The sequence below is a fragment of the Uranotaenia lowii genome, chromosome 2 (genome assembly GCF_029784155.1).
Source record: "Uranotaenia lowii strain MFRU-FL chromosome 2, ASM2978415v1, whole genome shotgun sequence".
NCBI classification, from domain to species: Eukaryota; Metazoa; Arthropoda; class Insecta; order Diptera; family Culicidae; genus Uranotaenia; species Uranotaenia lowii.
In genome coordinates, this window is record NC_073692.1 from 175,844,920 (window position 1) to 175,866,423 (window position 21,504).

The following is a 21,504-nucleotide window of genomic DNA, read 5'->3' on the forward strand; positions in this document are numbered from 1 at the left end:
AAGCGCGTGGAATGTGTCAATAGCTTTATTTAGGTTTCAATACGAAACTGTATTATTCAGAAGTGTATCTTGTTTTTTTTTTTTAAATAAATAATTAGATCAGTTTTTTTAAAACTTCTACATGTATTACATTAATAATAATATGAACCCCCTACCCCACCCCTAGAAAAATTGCCACGAATCCCCCGGAGGCCTAAGTAATCCGGCAATGCTAAAGAAAAATAGTTCATTGTTTTGTGCGAATTCCATCGAAACTCTGACTTATTATTATTATCTGCCCACTTGCTTATCTTTTTTGTTTTTTGTTTTTTCTGGGATAAACACTTGCTTATCTGTTGCTTGGTTTTTGTTCGAAAATAAGTTGTTGACGGAGAGCTTCATAAAGGGTACTCAAAGAAAACAACCGAACATCGAATAAAAGTGACACAACCAAGTCAATAAAAAGATGACACGCATTCACGCGATTCCAATAAATGTCATATGTGCTTCCGGCATTTTAACTGTGACAATAAATTCGAAAACGCCCCTCCAAGTGATGAGCCTATATAGTTTTCCGGGACCTGTCACTTTTCATCGCCACGCTACGGTACCATATCAACCAAAGCAACTCTGGAAAACTTCCAGAAATCAAAAAACAATAAAAATCTATAAAGAAAGTTTTTAACGCTTCCTCTCGCTCGGTGTGACCATTTATTGCTGTTCCGGAAAGTGCCAACCGGAACAATCCTCTTTCATTTTTCCGCCACTAACAACTCGTCAAAATCCGGGCGCGATTCCCGGAGCATTTTAGGTATTTGTCTCTCGGCCTTTTTTTACGAAGGTTTTTTTTCTTCACTTTCCCGTGCAGCCAAGTTCAACGGCGGACGGGCGGCGTGAAAAACTTCAACTCCACGGGAATGAATTTATGTATGCTAATTTTATTGCCCCCGGAACATAAAAGTGGGCCCTCTTTTCCGTACCGCTCCGTTTCTGGGTAGGTTTCAGATTGATGGGGAAGAGGTGAACGGACGAAGATTGTATGCGAGTTGTCACGCTGGAAACATACATATTCGCTTAATTTTCCGACGACACCATATGTCAAAACTTTTTTTTCATGCATATTTTATTTATGTTTTGTTTTAAAATTTATCACGTGTCACACTCGCACGTTTCCAATCGGTTCGGAACCTAGGCACAAACAACGTATGCTGGCAGCGTAATAGTTGAGCTAGGTACCCGATCAGAAGAGCATATCAAAATTAATAGACAAATCCATCTCAACGAGATGTTATTTCTTATAAAGGGGTAAAACATCGATTATGTCTTAACAAAAATAAAAAATCAACTTTCCCAAAGACCGCAAGTAATTTTGATTTCTGTGAGCTATAGAAATTTTCTTTATGTCTACTTTTCCCCATTCTGTAAAATACGGGAATTGCAAACCAAATTGAATTTCTGATATTTATTAGAGTGAAAGTCAAATCGTTTTGCAATCTCAGACAAATTTGTTAAATAAGTAAAACCTTTTTTAAAATTTCTTTAGTGATGTCAGACAAACTTGTAATATCGATCTTTAAAAGTATCTAATATTGAATATTTTAACTATTTTAGATCATTGTATCTCTGAAATTACAATTTATCAAGCTTAAATTTTATTAATTGGAGGAATTCAATATCAGCTTTTAATTTAAATGTAGATTTGTTAGTTTATCAATTGGCAATGATTGATCTCGCTTTGATCTGATTCTCTTTTAAACTTCTAAATCTGAATATCATCGAAACTAGAGGTGGTAGAAAAAATTTGACAAATGAATCAAGTCCAGGACGCTCAGTCATTAAATCATAGGCATCAAAACTGCAGTTCCACTGCACTTGCTTTGTGCTTAAAATATTAACTATGAAACTTGATTTCCCTTACTTTTTTTATATCAGCTTCTCATTTGAGAAATCCTATTTCCTAACCTATATTTTGTCAGTTTAAGCTAGGCTTGCCAGATACTTTCAGAAAAAAAGCGGGACACAGCCGAAAAAAGCGGGACATTAAAGAAAATCATTAAAATAAATAATTGTGTAGGGAAACTTATACGTATATCATCAACCAAAGTTGTTCATATTAAGTACACTAAGGTTTTTATTGACGCGGATTGATTGACGCAGATCGTACATGTCAACGGTGTATTTTATACCTTTGTGTAATTTGTATAAAAATAGGTTGGTTTGGTAATTTGTTTGAAAATTTGGAAACTGAAGAAAACTCCCTCTTTATATACTTTGGACAATTGAGTCAATAAAGGTGGTTTATAATAGAAGGTAATTTAATCAAGATTAATGTCTTCAACTCTGTAATGTATAATTAAAGCAATTTAAACAATATTTTCTTCATACATTATTGGCAGAACGTGCTTCAAAAACACTTAACTGAATAATAATATTATTGTAACGCTAAGAGCTTTAGAGTTATTCAGTATTATACCATGGCTGGAAGGGACCATGAGGCAAAAAAGTAGTGAAAAATAGTTACTTTTAAATCAAATTAGGGCAAAATAAGTGACCACATCAAGTCAAAAATAATATCTATAGAGAGAGACTTCAAAAATAACAACCAGAGGATTGAATAAGCAATTTGTCCGTTCTGTTTAATCAAAAACAGTTTTTGAGTTGATTTTTTTTTTATTAATTGAGGATAATAAATTTAAAACCTGTATTGAAACCCTCTTTGTGTGTGTGGTGAAACGTCCAAGCTCGAGTGGAATTTACGAAGCAAACATGTATCAGGTCCTCAGAGTCAAAGGGGTAAAAGCGCAAATATGGTCGATTTAAAGTTAACAGTCTCAAACGATTATTTATATTTTAATCTATATGTTTTGGATCGTGTTAAAATACTTGCCATAAAGTAAAAGCCACCTTAGCGACATAACTAAATGTGAGTTCTCTCTTGAGAACTCACTCTCCAACGACCGAACACTTGTGATCGTGTCTGAGTGACCGATTGTTGATGATAAGCCAGCCAATAAATCAGTTCGCAGCAACCTCGAAACAGTACACATCGGCTACAATTATTGACCCCCGTCGGCTCGGTTTGAAGTTGAATTGGGAAATAAAGTTAAGTTGTCCCAAATCGGTCGGTTGTTTTTTAAGTGAAAGAAATTCACCTGTGATCAATATCACAGAACCTCAAGTAGAGGTTTACTTGAAGAAAGTGCGATAGAAGAACAGTTCTGGGTAGCCTTAATTGCACCCACAGTGGACAATCAGATTTAGTGCTAGTTTTTGAAGTGTTCCTCGGTCGTACCCAAGTGTTTTATACAGTCCACTAAAGAAGAACCTTTTTTCTTGGGACGATCCGGAACATTTTTTGGTCCTTCGAACCGGATGTGTGGCCAGTACGGCCTACGGACAGTGCGGACGGAATCGGATTTGAAACCCACCAAGTGGCTTCAGTGCACGGCCATCGCACTTTGGGTAGCATCAAGCCACCGCTGCCATCGCTGTTACGCCATCGCGCTGATCAAAGCATCACGGTACCCCAGCTGCGCCATTGCTACAACACGGAGCATTCACGGAGGGCGAACAACATCGGAACATCGGTTGGAACATTCCTTGGTCCACGGAATTGGTCTCCAAAAAACAGGAAAGTACAAAGTGTGCATGATTAGTGGTGTCTGTTTTGTGGGTTGCTCGAAATAAAGCTTAAAATTGAAGTACACGGATTTTTTATCATGGGAATTGTGTGCAATCCTTGATCGGGGTTTTTTCAACATACTTCTCTGCTGCTTGTGGTTCGAAATTGGCAATGGTTTCATTGAAAACTTTTTCATTCAATCGGGTGCATTTGGTCATCATTTTCGGTCAAAAATAAGAACGTTGAGTTGAGTTGAGTCAAATAACGATTAGTCGGATCATAATAACCTATCGGTGAGAGCAAACAAGGTACATTTTGTGAGCAAAGGTCGGTCAGTTGAATATTGAATGAGTCAAATTTGTCGGTTACTTGGTCAGTTTGTTTGATTAATGATCTGCGGAGATCATTAGGACGTGTCAGTGAGAAAATAATTATCAATTGAATAATTATTTTTGATTATTTTTAAAATCAGTGTGATTTGGCAATTAATGTGTGCAACATACAAGAGGACGTGTCAACGTGCAATAAAAATACTATCGGATTGTTCGAAACTTCAATTTTCATTTAAAATCGGACTTAATCGGTTTGTGTCAGGACATTTGTCAGATTTTTAGTCAGATTTGAATCAGTGCAATTTTATTGAAAATTATCATGGAGGACGTTGACTTCAACGAGCTCAAGGAGCAACAGCGGCAACTAAAGCGGACCATCAACGGTGTTGCGAGATTTGTTGAAGGCTTTTCGATGGAGCGGCACGAAAACCAGATCGACGTTCGGTTGGATATGTTAGAAGATGCGATGCGGAGATTCTACAACGTCCAGCGGAAGATGAAGGTTATCCTTGACGAAGAAGACCTCGAAAGCAACTACCAAAGTAGAGAAATCACACAAACTCAGCGCACACCAAATCGAAGAACTCAGCAATCCACCAATTCGTACCCAGTTGTTCAAGCACCCGACCCACAAAATTACCCACAGTACACCACAGATAACCTGTCGCACACTTTGGAATCAGTCAGTAACCCATACAGAGTATGAGTTTGTCAGTTTTTGTTGTCGACTGCTATCATTCGCGCTGAAAATCGGTTTGAAAAAAACACGTTTGATTGAATATTGGATTTTTGCTACGCCTCTAGTAGTATGACAATCCACTAAATCTCCAGAAATGTTGAGATCCCATGGTTATGTCTCGAGTTTTTCGGAAATTGCTTACTTTGTATTCGTTATATTGTGACTGTGAACAAATGTCGGAAAATTACTGAGCAAAACTGTCAGCAAATCATTCAGTTATTGAGTCAGAAAATCTTTCAGATCACAAAGCAAAACTGTCAGAAACTCATTCAGAAAACCATTCGGAAAAACATTCAGAACTTTGTCGGAAAAAACGTTCAGAAACCCAGTCAGAAAATCAGTCAGTTGGACAAGGGTCCTGAAGTAACTCGCATCACTCGGTCATTTTTGGAATTTCTTCAGCTCATTTTGAAGATTTGCTAGTAGAACTAATTCGTCGAAGGTCAACCCACATTGGTCCAAATTTATGATCACTTCGTATTTTTAACCCCAATATATCGAGCTGAAGTCGGACAGCACAACTGCAAAACAACTTGAAATTTTGTTACATCGTGTCGCACCTCAATCGTCGTTTGTCGAACGAAGAATTGACGGTGGACCCAGTTGGTCAGAATGACTAAAATGTCCTCCATTCTATGCCTCCGTCTGCATCGATAATCTATCAGTGCAGAAGTCGAGAAGAACTATCAGCACGTACAACACATTCTGCGGAAAAACGGTACAACTCGTGGTCTAAAAGAAGTGTCGGAAAATCTCTCCAGTCTGAATTTCGAAAGCAACACAAAAATTTCAGCCAAACTTTGTCACGTGCGACAGAGCACCAAATGTCGAATGTTTTTCACCGAGCAATCAGTCAATGGGCAAGAAAACAAACGTGAGAATAAGAACATTTAACCGAGACATCTACATAACCTTATTACTTATCATGCGCGATAGCAATTGTGTCGACAACATGAGTCAGTTGATCAAGTATGATCGAGTCAGTTGGAAATTGAAACATGTCAGAGTTTCATAAGTCAGAAATGGTCAGATTTATAAAAGTCAGAATCTGTTTGTCAGACTTACAAGTCTGAAATTTGTCAGAAATGCGTTAGTTATGTGTCAGTATGTATGTATGTTTATGTCAGAATACGTTTTTTGGTTTATTTGAAGTTATGGTAGAAGGGTGAATGTTGTAAAATAGCCAAAGAAAACACTAAAGTCCTTTCGAACATTTTCATGAACCCACCACCTGGACCTCCGATGGGACCCATGAATCACCAACGGTTACCGGAAATTTGACATCGGTTGAACATCACCACACTGCGGTATCGGTACAATTGCGGACAGCATCTAATTTTGGCATAAGCACGACATCACCGGTCGAAAAATAGGTCCAAAGAAGCAGACTACAAATCGATCATGTGACAGCTTCTGGTCGGAATCGACGGGTTAACACATTGATCACTTCATCGGTCACCGGAAATTTGACATCGGTTGAACATTCAACGATAAACCGGTCGAAAAGCAACCTCGGGTCGAAAGTCGACAGGTTTACATATCGGTTGAACATCGGTCATCGTTTTTAAAACACCTAACAATCAACGCAGTTTGTCATCGAGAATCGTTTTTTATCGAGAAAGAGAATTTCAAAACTTTTTCATTTGTTTAAATAAAAATGAAAATCGACATGGTCTACGGTTCGTCGCTGCTATCTATCAACCAGCAGCAGATAGTCCAACAGCAACGAGAATTTTTTTAACCACCCACCGATCGTACGCAGCGAGAAATCTGATCAGCTGATCGCACCCATCTACACCACAAGCAAAGCAAACGAGAAACCACCAACAGTCGTCCATCCTACCGAAGGCAATTCTCGTCTTGCTATCGTCGTCCAGCGAATTCAGCCCGATGAAAAACACTAACAAGTGCGTTTGCCTATTTTGTCGCCACTACACAGCATCAACTAGAGACATACGATATCTTCTTCAGCCTTTCTTACGTATCTACCAACCTACGTTTTTTTTTTAATTTGCCTTCATCACACGCAAAAAACTACCAAGCATCAAGTCCAGCCAGCGAGAAGTACAAGCGAATGTGTGCATTGTTTTTCGTCGGTCGGCTATTCCACACATTCCACATCGATTGCGAAGAGAAGAGTGTGAAACCACATGGTGTGATCAACAGTTCTGTTGCCGTCTGCAGCGCGTACACGGACGTGCTGTTTGACAAAAACTTTTAATTCGGTTTTCGATATTTTTTGCAAACTTGTATTGTATAACGCTAGATATTAAGAATTGAATTATTGTATTGAATTAATATTGAACTATTGCCATGTTTTGTGTTGAAACCCGTATGGTTTCAAGGGAGCCGGCATGTTTTGGATCGTGTTAAAATACTTGCCATAAAGTAAAAGCCACCTTAGCGACATAACTAAATGTGAGTTCTCTCTTGAGAACTCACTCTCCAACGACCGATCACTTGTGATCGTGTCTGAGTGACCGATTGTTGATGATAAGCCAGCCAATAAATCAGTTCGCAGCAACCTCGAAACAGTACACATCGGCTACAATTATTGACCCCCGTCGGCTCGGTTTGAAGTTGAATTGGGAAATAAAGTTAAGTTGTCCCAAATCGGTCGGTTGTTTTTTAAGTGAAAGAAATTCACCTGTGATCAATATCACAGAACCTCGAGTAGAGGTTTACTTGAAGAAAGTGCGATAGAAGAACAGTTCTGGGTAGCCTTAATTGCACCCACAGTGGACAATCAGATTTAGTGCTAGTTTTTGAAGTGTTCCCCGGTCGTACCCAAGTGTTTTATACAGTCCACTAAAGAAGAACCTTTTTTCTTGGGACGATCCGGAACACTATATTTGGTGAATTTAAAATAAAAAAAAATATCTTAAAAATATTTTTGTTCCAATTCGTTGTCCTGAACATGAAATTCCACATTTCAATGTGTAAGCTCGTAATCTTTCATTTCAAATCCAAGAATAAGTTAATCATTTAAACACAAAGAAATTAAATAGGCTGAACTTCACTTTACTTTAGTTATTCTTTTTAAGATAATTTAAAAAACCAAAGCAAATTGTTATAGAGCATCATTGAATAAGACGAAAAATAAACGTTGATAAACGCGTTTTTTTTGCAACAAATTGTGTCCTAAAAAATACCAATAACCAAATCAACGGATAATCAAGTCCGACCTGTAGAATAAAATTCAAAAATAATAACCAAAACAAAGTTCGGAAAATTTAAGTACCTAATTTGTATGAAAATTATCAAAAATTGTAACGTTATTGAACAAATTTCAAAAAAAGTAACTGGTGAGTAAACAGCTTTAAAAAAGTGACAATTTTTCTAGAAAGTTACCAACTTCTAGCTATTGTTTTACATAAACTATGAAAAATGCTTCTTATTTTGAGAAAAAGATGTATATGAAAGATTTTCTGTTCATCGCAGAATTCTAATTGAGGCTAAAATTTGATTTTCAGTGTTAGTCTGTCAACTCCGTAAAAGTTTTCCAAGAAAAAAAAAGCGGGACATTTTGAGGAAAAAGCGGGACAGCGGGACATTCAACAAAAAAGCGGGATGGCAACCCTAGTTTAAGCTTTCAATAATGAACAGAACATGTTGCATTATAAATATAAAAAGCTATTATTGCGAACTTCCAAAGGTCATTTTCTTGCCTTCGATTTCGATAACTTGAAAAAATTGAATATAAAATGATTTCATTTTTTACTTTCGTCCTGGCACTCTTCAAATACAATTAAATACCTATGTTCGAAGGTGATGGAAAGTATTACAGAAACATGAGGAAACCAAGAACGAAAGAACATAAGTCGTAAATATTATCAATTTTTCGAAAAATCTACAACGGCTCACCGGCAGGACTTGAACCCGCAATCTCCGCTTCAGTACAACGGCGCGTTAGCCAATTTCACCACGGTGAACGTGATTTAATCGACCGACACGAGCGTACACGTTGAGCTCCACCGATCAACAGCTCTACCTTCTATCGAAACACCATGTATATCCCGCATGTGATCTTTCCCACTATTGATCTCTCTTGTTTCTCTATCACCACCCACGGTGTACAATATAATAAGGTGATATCTTCCCGAGAATGTCGTCATTACTATCCATCTAGTGATCTGATTATTCTCCGCGCGCGAAACTTTTTGCCCGGCACGCTATAGGCAGATAGTAATGACGTCACTAGTTTGCATTCAAACGAGTTGTTTACTCGTGTTAGTAGCCTACCTTATATACTTATACCGTGATCACCACCCATCGACTCGGGATTTTAGCCGAGGGTCGATTGCTTCGGGTTTTCCGCAACTTACGGTCAGATAAAGAAGCAATCAGTGCTGCTCAAGGTTCCGAGCAGACCAGTTACACAGGGAGGTGTTGCAATAGACCATGTGCTTGCTCGGCTAAAATCCCGAGTCGATGGGTGGTGATAGAGAAACAAGAGAGATCAATAGTGGGAAAGATCACATGCGGGATATTGAGTAACGGACTTATTTTCGACCAGAGGACCAATTTTGAAGCACCTTGTCTAGCTCTCTTATAAAGCAACTGATAATGAAAAAAATAGCGCATCACATTAAGTGTCCAGAATTTAACAATATTTGCTAAAAAATTCATGATTATCTTTGTTTTATAAGAGAGCTAGACAAGGTGGTCCAAAATTGGTCCTCTGGTCCAAAATATGTCCGTTACCCTACATGGTGTTTCGATAGAAGGTAGAGCTGTTGATCGGTGGAGCTCGACGTGTACGCTCGTGTCGGTCGATTCTATCACGTTCGCCGTGGTGAAATTGGCTAACGCGCCGTTGTACTGAAGCGGAGATTGCGGGTTCAAGTCCTGCCGGTGAGCCGTTGCATCTTTTTCGAAAAATTCATAATATTTTCGACTTATGTTCTTTCGTTCTTTGATTCCTCATGTTTCTCTAATACTTTCCACCACCTTCGAAAATTTAATATTTTCAGGTACAAAGATGTACCAAGCGATTTCATAGCATTAGTATTGGAATACCTACATTCTTTTTTTCAAATTAAACCATCAACTCTATGCTTTGTTCAAAATGGATGCCTATTAATTTTATTCCCGAATCAAGAATTAACATTTCAAATCGGGATGAAATATTTTTTTTTCAAATTAAAAAAAATACTCCGAAATTTTTTAGTCAACCCTTCAACTGAAAATGAACAAAAGAAATGTATCAAATAATTAACAGTTTTGATCATTTTCCTGCACAATGAAGAGCACTTTCCTTACTTGACCTTATCTGAAATTTATTTTAGAAGTCGGGTCGGTTTTTTGTTTTTTTTTAAGTCTGATGTTATTTTATATTTTTTCTACTTCTAGGCACTGATGTTTATGTCTTAAAACTTGTTATATATAACTTAATTATAATTCTTACTTGTTTTCTGGTGTCTCGGAAATATTATTTTAAAATTTGTTATCTTGACTGCTTTAAATTTTTTTGAAGCACATCTCTTATTCAGAAGAGGGCACATCATTTTGAATAATTATTTATGACTTACCGGAAAAAAAATATTGCTTTAAAACCTTGGCTCTGACTGATATTGAATCGTATCAGTAAAATTTATTATTTTTCCGAGTTAGTGTGATGGCATCAGCAGGAAAATGATTTTTTGGAATCAATGTCCTCATTTATTGGGCCTTTTTGAAATTGTTATTTTTCTTGCTAAATTTGAATATTGAACAACCGCCACAGCGCTCAATGTGAACACTCTTAAGAACTTGTATTACCAGCAGATACCTTAGTACTTTTGTATGACTGAACTAATCGACTGTTGTAGGTACCACTCTTCTGACATTTTATATATTTTCTTTTTAAAATATAATCTCTCATTTTAGCAATCTTGTTTGATAGAAAAATGTACTTTCTGCTAAGATCAATCACCTGGTTGTTATGATAATATAAATCGTATTTCATGTTTAAAAAAATCTTTATTTCGAATTATTTTATGCATAGCCCGAAAAAATCTGTCAACCACGGCTGATCATCGTATATCGGTCGTTTTACGGATTTTTTGCGAATTGTAGTACACAAAGGTCGAGATTATATGGACATAAATACGAGTCTCTCTTCTTGTCGTAATAAAATCATGCAATGCATTTAAATACAATAAATAATATGCATGGGCCACAAATTGTAGGTGCAGATATACGGAAATGAGTTTATAAAACATTCTATACGATATAATCTGTAAAATAAAATACGACTTCTGGTTGTCTGGGATGTTTCTTCAGCTAAAATAGTTCTCAGAAAGTAATAAAATATGGATAACTGAAATTTGTTGAGGAAATTGAATTCTTAAGAAAACTTCCATCTTTGTATACTGCCAAAATTTGAGTCGAAAATGTTATAGTTCAGAAGGATTTTCAATCCGAAATTTGAAGAAAGTTTTTATAATTTTAAACAGTTGTTTTTGATCATCTACCACCATTGGATTGGAAATTGTTTTTTTTTCTCTCGGTAGCCCTGTTCTTTTTAATCTGGAATTTGTTTTTTAAGCTATACATTCAAGGGATTCTGCTAGAATTTCGGAGAAACATCTGGAGCCATCGTCATTTGGAAGCAACTTACATAATATTTTCTTCCATCGAAAAATATAACATTGCTAGAACGTGCTCAAAGAACGCTCAACTGAACCAGATTGTTATGGTGATGCTAAGATAAGCTTACCAGATTGCTCGGTTTTACCCGAACTTGCCCCGGATATTTGACAGAAAATTTAGGAAAAGTTCGGTCCGGCCCGGTTGCTCGGATTTCGTAGAATGAAGTCTGGATTTTGCACTGATTTATTCGCTTTATTTCCACAACTCAGAAAAAAAAACTTAAATTGAGTTTAAAAAAAAAAATTGCAACGATTTTTTTGAACAAGATTAATATAAGTAATCATGAACAATTTTTTGAAAGCCTAAAATACAATGTAAAACCTGCTGATCTGTTTTTATGTTTAAATATATTTTGAAATGTATTCTTTTTTATTTTTCATTAAATAATTCCGAGGATTTGACCAAACTTGCTCGGATATTTCCCGGATATGAAATTTTGAAATTTTATGCCCGGATTTTGCTAGGTTTTTAGATAAAATTACCCGGATTTGTCCGGTCCGAATATGTCTGGTAAATATTATGGCAACCTTATATGCTAAGAACTAAACGAGTAGAGAAAATTACTTTTATATAAAAAATATGCTGCTAATTTTGAGAAAACAAAACACAAAACAAAAACATCTTGTTTGAATGATTTGTTGTGTTGAACCAATAAACTTCAATTGAAGCTAACACGGAAAATGATTACAAAGGAAAATTTACCGAAATAGCAAGGTGAACGCACGTGAAAGCCAAAAAGGTAACTTTTACCTCTTCTCTTCGAGGTGAAACTCACCTCACAGCGAGGTATTTACCTGAATCGAGGTTGGAAAAAAGGTACACAGTAAACGACAATTACCGAGTTCGGTAATTTTTTTACCGAAATCCTAACATGTGTAAATCGTTAAACTGTTCGGTAATTTTTTCGGTAAAAAATAAACGAACTTCGGTAAATCGATTCTTTATTTACCGATGCTCGTTTATTTTTTACCGAAAAAATTACCGAATAGTTTAACGATTTACACATGTTAAGATTTTGGTAAAAAAATTACCGAACTCGGTAATTTTCGTTTACTGTGTACAATCCACCGAGAAAAAAAGTTAATACAAAAAAGGTAAATCTTACCTCGTAGCGAGGTGAATTTCACGTGAATTGAGCTTAATAAAAAAGTATAATTCGCCTACAAAAAGGTAAAACCAAATCATCTCGTAGCGAGGTAAAGTTGACCTGGATTGAGCTAAACAAAACGGTACAATTTATCTCGAAAAAAGTAACTATTTTCCGAATCCGTTTATTGAGGTTAAGCTGTTTTGTCGTTCAGAAGGGAAGTTTTGTTTCGTGCCCAATATAAGAAAACCGGAACAGAAAGGTACACTCAGAAAAATACTATTATACATGCCATAAGATTCTCTTATGAAGTGGCGCCATAAGAAAAACCAATGAAATTCATAAGATTATCTTATGACGCGAATGAATTCTGCTGATGAACACCTACTTCAATGAGAAGTTGTTGCTTTTTATAAGAGGGTCTTATAAAAACAGGATATGTCATGTTTGATGCGTAAATACATTATGGTCACCATCAGCAGCACATAAATACCCGGTTCCAAAGAATTTGTTCGGCCGCATCGGTCCTTTGACCTTGGGTGCTTCCCGTTCAACGTACTGAAAAGTAAATAAAAAACCAAAGTAAAGTTATCAAATATGTTTAACGATCACAAAAAATAAACTTCATTTCAAACTTACCATTTAGAATAATAAAATAAATAATTCCACAACTTCGTTTGACGATTGAAAAATGACTGATGTAATGGATATGTTCATTATTTTTCCTCAATGCCGTTTCTTCTATTTTTCATAAGAACTTCGTATGAAAATTGAAAGAATTTCATAAGACTCTTATGAAAAATTAGTTTGGATGCAAAAAAGGGGTTCATAAGACGTATCTTATGAAAATTATAATAAGAATTTGCCTGTTCTGGCATCCCTGACGTCGCTGCATCTGAACAGACCTAACGGCCACGCTACGAACTGTCAAACCAGAAAACGGTTAGAAGTGAAAAATTTGCGACGAACCAAGAAAGACAAGTGACGCTCTGCGTATATTTTATAAATTAACGATAGTTTTAGTTGTTAAAGTTGTTTGTGCCATTCGTGAGTACCTTTTTAAATTGCTGTGAACCTTTGACTAAATCTAACTTTTTGTAATATTTAGCGCACATCGGTAAAAACCCGATCTAAGGCTGATACCACGCACAGTCGAGCATTCCTTTCAAAAGGGCCGATATAGGTTAGATTTTCTTTTATTGGTATCAGAATTATTTGTAATTATGCGTATTTTCTCAAAATCTAGGCCAGAAATCTATGCTCTTTATTTGTATAACTTGGCATCAAAAAACGGATACTCCTCTTGTACTAAAGGAGACAAATGTAAGAAACAAAAAATCCTATGTAAAACTTTGCCCTAATAAACTCATTGTGTTTTAGCTTTGAGCTGCTCCTGCTCCTGCTCCAACTAGAGCTGCTGCGAGAACCTTTAGTGAATTATATTCCAACATCCTCAAAGATTTTCGAAAACCCTAAAGATTTCGAGATGGTCAATTCGGAAGAGGAAATTGATTGCCAAGATGGATTCGACTGTGGTGGATGCAACAGACCTAATTCGGTGGAACGGAGAATGGTGTCGTGCGATAATTGTTTAGGCTGGTGGCATCTGAGTTGTGCGAATCAATCTCCCGGCGTAAAGGATCGCCCATGGAGATGCACTAAATGCACATCACCTTCTGCAGACCCGTCAGAGTCCGTAAACACCGCCGATTTCAGCACACCCATTGTGCGATCAAAGGCTCCTCACTCCAGTTCAACGAGAATAGGAAGGGCTGAAGTTGAGAACGGAGCTAGGAAGAAATGTGCGGAATCCAACAAAGATTCGTCCGTGAGAAGTGCCGGCAAGTCTGTGAGATCTACTACATCCAGCGCCCGCATCCGGACCGAACTTGAGTTGGCCAGATTGGTAGCAGAAAAAGAAATTAAAAGTCGTCGGATGAGAGAGGAAATGCGTTTCCTGGAAGAGGAGAGAGCCTTGCGAGAAAAGGAACGGGCTATCCGGTTAGAGGAGCTTGCTTCTGAGGAATCCTTCTTAAAGAAGAAGCACCAGCTGGAAGAGAAATTAGTCGAAGAGTCGGGATCGGAAAATGTTTCCGAATCAGCGCCAAGTGGAAGTCAAAAGGCTGAGGAATGGTTGCGCAATCAGCTGGAGGAAAATAATAACGATCCGGAAGAGGTGTTTCCTCGGATAGTCGAACCGGGTAATCCGAATTCAGTTCATTCCGAAGGTTGTACTCCATTTACCCGAAAACCATTGCCCAGAATGAAAAATCCCCAGAATTCCAATCGCCAGAAAGAACCATTCTCCAGAATTTTTTTCCCCAGACGAACCATTCCCCAGAAAAATTTTCGCCAGAATGTACCATTTCCCAGAAATTTTTTCACCAGAATGAACCATTTACCAGAAATTTTTTCGCCAGAAGAACCATTTCCCAGAAAATTTAAAACATTTATCCCTACTAGAAATTAATAAAAAAAAAAGGAATTGTTACAAAAAAATGGGGTTTCATAACTTAATTCTTTTGCGGCAAAGCCGCAACCAACGAGGATGAAGGGGCTGAGGCGGCACAAAGCCGCCGAAGCTCCCAAATCCGAGGTGGCCGCCGACCCGCCGTCGGAAGCGGCGGCCCCATTACATTGGTCTAGGTCTGCCGGGGCTTCCTAGGTCTGCGTGAAAGCTAGGGGTGATCCCTTAGCCCCGTCCGCCACGCGACAGCGTGAAGGACAAAACGTCTTTCAAGTTCGAACGCGCAGCGTGAGGAGTCGGATACCAAAACGGTTTTTTAAAGGACCATGATAAGCATTGAATCAATTAAAGTACCCAAACCATAAACAAAGCACAATATTGGTTCTAAAATAAATTTAGTTGGAAAATTTCAAAGTCTTAGTTTCAATAAAAAAATCATTTAAAAAAAATTAATTTCGAATCATATGAAATATTCAAGAATTCATTAGAAAAAAAAAGAAAACAAATAAAAATACTAGGGGAAAAAATCTGGGATTTGTGCCATTCTTGTAAATGTTCCATTCTGGGGAAAAAAAATTCTGGGAAATGGTCCATTCTGGGAAAAAAATTTCTGGTAAATGGTGCATTCTGGGGAATTTTTTTCTGGGAAATGGTTCATTCTGGGGTTTGATTTCGGGTATTTGTCATTCTGGGAAAAATTCATTCTGGGCAATGGTTTTCGGGTAAATGGGATACAATCCATTCCGAACCTAGAAGTCACTCGGCACGAATCCGTGTGCCAATTATGAACCTGATTCCTGAAGTACCACCTCCAAAGCAACCCATGAATCCTTTCCCACAACCGGTAGCGTTTGCCAACCTGAATATTGGTCCGTCTGCAGAACAAGTGTTGGCTCGACAAGTCTGGCCCAGAAAACTACCTGTGTTTGCCGGAGAGCCTGAGGAGTGGCCAATATTTTTCCATAGTTACGAAACGTCCAATGCTGCCTGCGGTTTCTCAGACGTTGAGAATCTTGTCCGTCTTAGAGAAAGCCTGCGAGGGGCGGCTCGAGAAGCAGTGAGAACAAAATTGACATTTCCTGACAGCGTGCCGAAGATAATGGAAACACTGAAACGTTTTTATGGACGGCCCGAAATTCTTGTAAGGAACATGCTGGCTAAAGTGCGCAAACTCGAATCGCCAAAATCTGAGCGTCTAGATAGCCTTATTAAGTTTGCCACAGCTGTACAGCACCTTTGTGACCAGCTAGAGGCTGCAGGTCTACGAGCTCATTTATCGAATCCCGATTTGCTCAGCGAATTGGTTGAGAAGCTCCCTGCTCATCATCAGCTTGCTTGGGTGAGATATAAACGCTCCTTCCCCGAGCCTACGCTGAAGGAATTTGGCCAGTATATGGAGGAATTGGCCGAGGACGCCTGTGAGGTTACTACGCTTGTACCGCCGAAACCTGAGGCAGCGAAGTATGCAAAACCGTCGCAGAAGAAAGAGGGACATTTCCATGCTCACATTAACAGTAATGCAAACCAGGAAGAATATAGACAACGTAAGCCATGTCCAATCTGTGGTGGCATAGATCACCGGGTTCGGAACTGCTCGAAGTTCCAAGAACTAAATCTCGATTCAAGAAAGCGTGCAGTACGCCAGTGGAATTTGTGCGAAATGTGCCTGAATGAGCACGGTAATTGGAAGTGTAAATCAAGAATCCGATGTAACATCGAAGGCTGTAGAGTTCAGCACCATCCGTTGCTCCATGTTCCGGCGCAAGCCAAAAAGGGAGAAGCAACAGTCGTTAAATCTGTTTGTAATTCCCACAACGAATTCAGAAAAGCTTTTTTCTTTCGAATAGTTCCACTTACCCTGCACAACGGAAATCGCACTGTCGATACTTTTGGATTCTACGATGAAGGGTCATCACTGACCATGATGGAATCGTCATTAGCACGCCGCCTAGGAATAGAGGGAAAGAGGCATCCGCTGGAATTGCAGTGGACTTCCGGTGTAACCCGGAACGAAGATTCATCCAAGCTCATTAAATGCATGATCTCGAAGTTAGGAGATCCGAAACAACATTCTTTTACCGCACACACGGTTTCGAAACTTGAGCTACCGAAGCAAACCCTCTGCTACGACGAATTAGCTAATCGTTATGAACATCTGAAAGATATTCCAATCAGTTCATTTAACGATGCCCAGCCTGAAGTGCTTATTGGGTTAGATAACATTGACATTTTAACCCCAATCGAAAGTCGGCAAGGTCAACCTGGCGAACCTGTTGCCGTGAGATCACTGCTCGGATGGGCCATCTATGGGCCTAACGAGGCAGGAGAAAGAAATGACAAGAACTCGGTCCGAGTTAACTTCCATCACTGCGACGCAGATCAAGAGCTTAACGACCTCATCCGGCAACATTTCGTTCTGGAGGAACCCCAGAACCCGTTTGCGCCGATTCTTGAATCTGCCGAAGACAAGCGATGTAAAACGATCCTAGAGGAAACCACGGTGTTCCGTGACGGTGCATACGAAACTGGATTGCTGTGGAAAGCAGATGTAGTGTGCTTCCCAGACAACCGGTACATGGCTGAGAGACGACTGAAATGCCTAGAGAGCAAGCTGTCAAAAGACCCCGAACTACAGGCTAACGTACACCAACAAATACGAGACTATTTGACAAAAGGGTATGCCCATAAGGCAACCGAAGAAGAGTTGGCAGAAACTAGTGCTGAGCGCGTCTGGTACCTCCCCCTGAATGTGGTGTCGCACCCGAAGAAACCGAACAAAAGACGGCTGGTGTGGGACGCGGCTGCCTCAGTGGGTGGAGTTTCCCTCAACAATCAACTATTAAAAGGTCCGGATTTACTGGTCCCCCTGCATTCAGTGATATGCAAGTTCCGAGAGTGGCGCATCGGATTTGGTGGCGACGTAAAGGAAATGTTCCACCAAATCCGAATAAGAGCAGCAGACAAAAACTACCAACGATTCCTGTTTCGATTCGACGCAACACAACCGCCCGACGTTTATATTATGGACGTCGCGACGTTCGGAGCGACGTGCTCGCCCTGTTCGGCGATCTACGTGTTGCACAAAATAGCGGACGAGTGTCGGGAGGATTTCCCGAAAGCTACGACAGCTATCAAGGAGAAAACGTATATGGACGATTATTTCGATAGTGCCCCCACTTCCGAGGAAGCAGCTGATCGAGCGATTCAGGTGAAAGGAGCCCTTGCTCGGGCCGGATTCACCATGAGAAATTGGGTTAGCAACGATGAATCGGTGCTACAAGCAGTCGGAGAGAATTCGGAACAGAAAACGCTCTCACTTATCAGTAATATGGGAGGCGATAACATCGAGAGGGTCCTTGGACTGGAGTGGAACCCACGGCAGGATTGTTTCCAATTTCCTACCAGCCTACGCGGTGAGCTGGCGCCGTATGTTTGCGGCGAACGACGACCGACTAAGAGAATGGCTCTTAGATGTATTATGAGTCTTTTCGACCCATTGGGTCTTCTGTCCCCGTATACAATCCACGGGAAGATGCTGTTCCAAGATCTTTGGAGATGCGGCATACAATGGGATGACGACATTCCGGATGAATCTTTCGAGAAATGGGTCCGATGGACAAAGCTTCTCCAAGAAATCAACAACCTTCAGATCCCCAGGTGCTACTGTGGTGGAGATCATGCTGGAGGGTACGAAACATTGCAGCTACATGTGTTCACCGATGCCAGTGAACTGGGCTACGGATGCGCGGCGTATTTCCGTGTCATCGAGGATGGAAAAGTGAAATGCTGCTTGGTGATGGCGAAGGCTAAGGTGGCCTCCCTCAAGGTGCAATCGATTCCCAGAAGAGAGCTTCAAGCCGCTGTGTTGGGTGCTAGGATGATAATAAACGTTTGTTCTAGCCACACGGTGGAAATCAAGGAGAAATTTCTTTGGACGGATTCTACCACCGTCTTGTCCTGGATTAGATCTGACCACCGAAGATTCAAGCAATATGTAGCCGTTCGCATCGGAGAAATTCTGACCTTAACAGATTCGGATCAGTGGCGCTGGGTGCCTTCGAAAGAGAACATCGCTGACTGTTTGACCAAGTGGAATAAAGATACGGATCCAAAACCGGATGGTCGTTGGTTTAATGGCCCATCATTCCTGTACGAACCTGCTGATAGATGGCCACAACAGAAATCACCGAATGAAAGCACCAACGAAGAGTTGAGAACCCACTACCTTTTCCACCACATTGATATTCCCATTCAGCTAATTGACATTGCTAGAATCTCTAAATGGACCATATTGGTACGCATACTGGCTACGGTTATGCGATTTATTTCGAATTGTCGTCGACGAAAGAAAGCATTGCCCATCGAGACGGTACCTTCCGTAGAGAATGTGAAGCGATACGTAATGCGAACCATCCCGAATATCGAAACACCGTTGAAGCAATCCGAATACCAATCAGCCGAGAACATCCTTTGGCGATTGGCTCAAAGTGAGCGCTACCCTGATGAGGTGAAGGTGCTGATATCAAATCGTGAAAGAGCCCTAGAGGATTTAATCAAGATTGAGAAAACTAGTTGCCTGTATCAACTCTCCCCGTTTGCTGACGAATTTGGTGTTATTAGAGTGGAAGGAAGAACCGTGAATGCGCAGTACGCGTCCTTCGATTCCCGATTTCCAGTAATATTGCCCCGAGAGCATGTAGTTACCCAAAGGCTTTTGGAGCATTATCACCGAATTTTTGGACACGCAAACAGAGAGACAATTGTCAACGAAGTCCGTCAGCGTTTTCAGATCGCGAATCTGAGGTCCGCTGTTAACGAAGTATCGAGAAGCTGCCAGGTATGTAAGATTAAAAAATGTAAACCACATCCACCAAGAATGGCGCCATTGCCAGAGCAAAGATTGACACCGTATACCAGACCCTTTGCGTATACCGGTGTGGATTATCTCGGGCCGTTGGAGGTAACCGTTGGCAGGCGGAAGGAAAAGCGATATGTAGCGGTCTTCACATGCTTGGTAGTCCGTGCCGTTCACCTGGAGCTGGCGTACAGCTTAACGACGGATTCCTGCATAATGGCGATCAGGAGATTTGTGCGAAGAAGAGGTCCCCCACGCCAAATATTTTCCGACAACGGGACGAACTTTGTCGGTGCCGATCGCGAGCTTAAACGACAGATCAAGAGAATCAACAGCGACTGTTCCGACACATTCACCAACGCTCGAACAAGCTGGTTATTCAATCCGCCCTCCGCTCCCCACATGGGTGGAGTATGGGAGCGGATGGTGCGAAGCGTGAAAGAATCGATGAGAGCTCTCGACGACGGAAGGAAACTCAACGACGAGATTCTGCTGACGGTGTTGGCGGAAACAGAAGCTTTTATAAACTCTCGTCCACTGACGTACATGCCTCAAAGTTCGGCCGACTACGAAGCGTTGACACCCAACCACTTTTTGGGTAACTCCACGGGAGATCAGGACCCTATGCGTGATCCAATCAGTCTCAGCCAAGCACTGCAAAGCAGTTACCTTCGTTCGCAGTATTTAGCTGATGCTACATGGGACAGATGGCTGAAGGAATACTTTCCTAATATGAACAAGCGGTCCAAGTGGTTCGAAGATGTGGTGTCGGTTAAACTTGGAGACCTGGTGTATATTGCGGAAGGCAGTCGGCGTACCTGGATCCGAGGAAGGATCGTGGAGCTAATCCCGAACAAGGATGGAAGGATCAGACGTGTTGCAGTACAAACGACATCTGGACGACTCGAGAGACCGGTGGCGAAGCTGGCCGTTATGGAGATAGGTAACGGTGAATCCGAGCAAGGTGATACGGAGGCCGTTCCGGATTCACGGGGTGGAGAATGTTCTGGCATCCCTGACGTCGCTGCATCTGAACAGACCTAACGGCCACGCTACGAACTGTCAAACCAGAAAACGGTTAGAAGTGAAAAATTTGCGACGAACCAAGAAAGACAAGTGACGCTCTGCGTATATTTTATAAATTAACGATAGTTTTAGTTGTTAAAGTTGTTTGTGCCATTCGTGAGTACCTTTTTAAATTGCTGTGAACCTTTGACTAAATCTAACTTTTTGTAATATTTAGCGCACATCGGTAAAAACCCGATCTAAGGCTGATACCACGCACAGTCGAGCATTCCTTTCAAAAGGGCCGATATAGGTTAGATTTTCTTTTATTGGTATCAGAATTATTTGTAATTATGCGTATTTTCTCAAAATCTAGGCCAGAAATCTATGCTCTTTATTTGTATAACTTGGCATCAAAAAACGGATACTCCTCTTGTACTAAAGGAGACAAATGTAAGAAACAAAAAATCCTATGTAAAACTTTGCCCTAATAAACTCATTGTGTTTTAGCTTTGAGCTGCTCCTGCTCCTGCTCCAACTAGAGCTGCTGCGAGAACCTTTAGTGAATTATATTCCAACATTGCCTGAGTGTAAGTGTTTTCGTAAATATCATTTAGTTGTGCTGGTTCTTGTCATATTTAATACTTTGCTTTTGTTTCAGATCGGCCAAGCTTCGACGTGTATTCCTTTTCATCCTCCAGATATCATTCCGGAAAAGCCGGACCTGACCGGATTAGTCGAACGGAGAAGGGCATGAATGCGTTAACGCAGTGCAGGAGAATTCA

The 21,504-nt window shown here is 40.1% G+C and overlaps 1 protein-coding gene across 1 annotated transcript; it reads left to right on the forward strand.

Moving 5' to 3' along the window:
- Positions 1-13,670: 13,670 nt before the first annotated feature.
- On the forward strand, positions 13,671-20,758 carry LOC129742114 (uncharacterized). Its single transcript, XM_055733961.1, has 3 exons — positions 13,671-13,715; positions 13,773-14,620; positions 15,663-20,758. The coding sequence occupies exons 2-3, from the start codon at positions 13,879-13,881 to the stop codon at positions 20,756-20,758; spliced, it is 5,838 nt and encodes a 1,945-aa protein (XP_055589936.1). The 5' UTR covers positions 13,671-13,715; positions 13,773-13,878.
- The last annotated feature ends 746 nt before the right edge of the window (positions 20,759-21,504 follow it).

Excerpts from the sequence above, each read along its gene's own strand:
- LOC129742114 (XM_055733961.1), top strand. The coding sequence starts at position 13,879 with ATGGTCAATTCGGAAGAGGAAATTGATTGCCAAGATGGATTCGACTGT. Across the intron at positions 14,621-15,662 it reads GAATTCAGTTCATTCCGAAG|TACCACCTCCAAAGCAACCC; the intron begins GTTGTACTCCAT and ends TGATTCCTGAAG.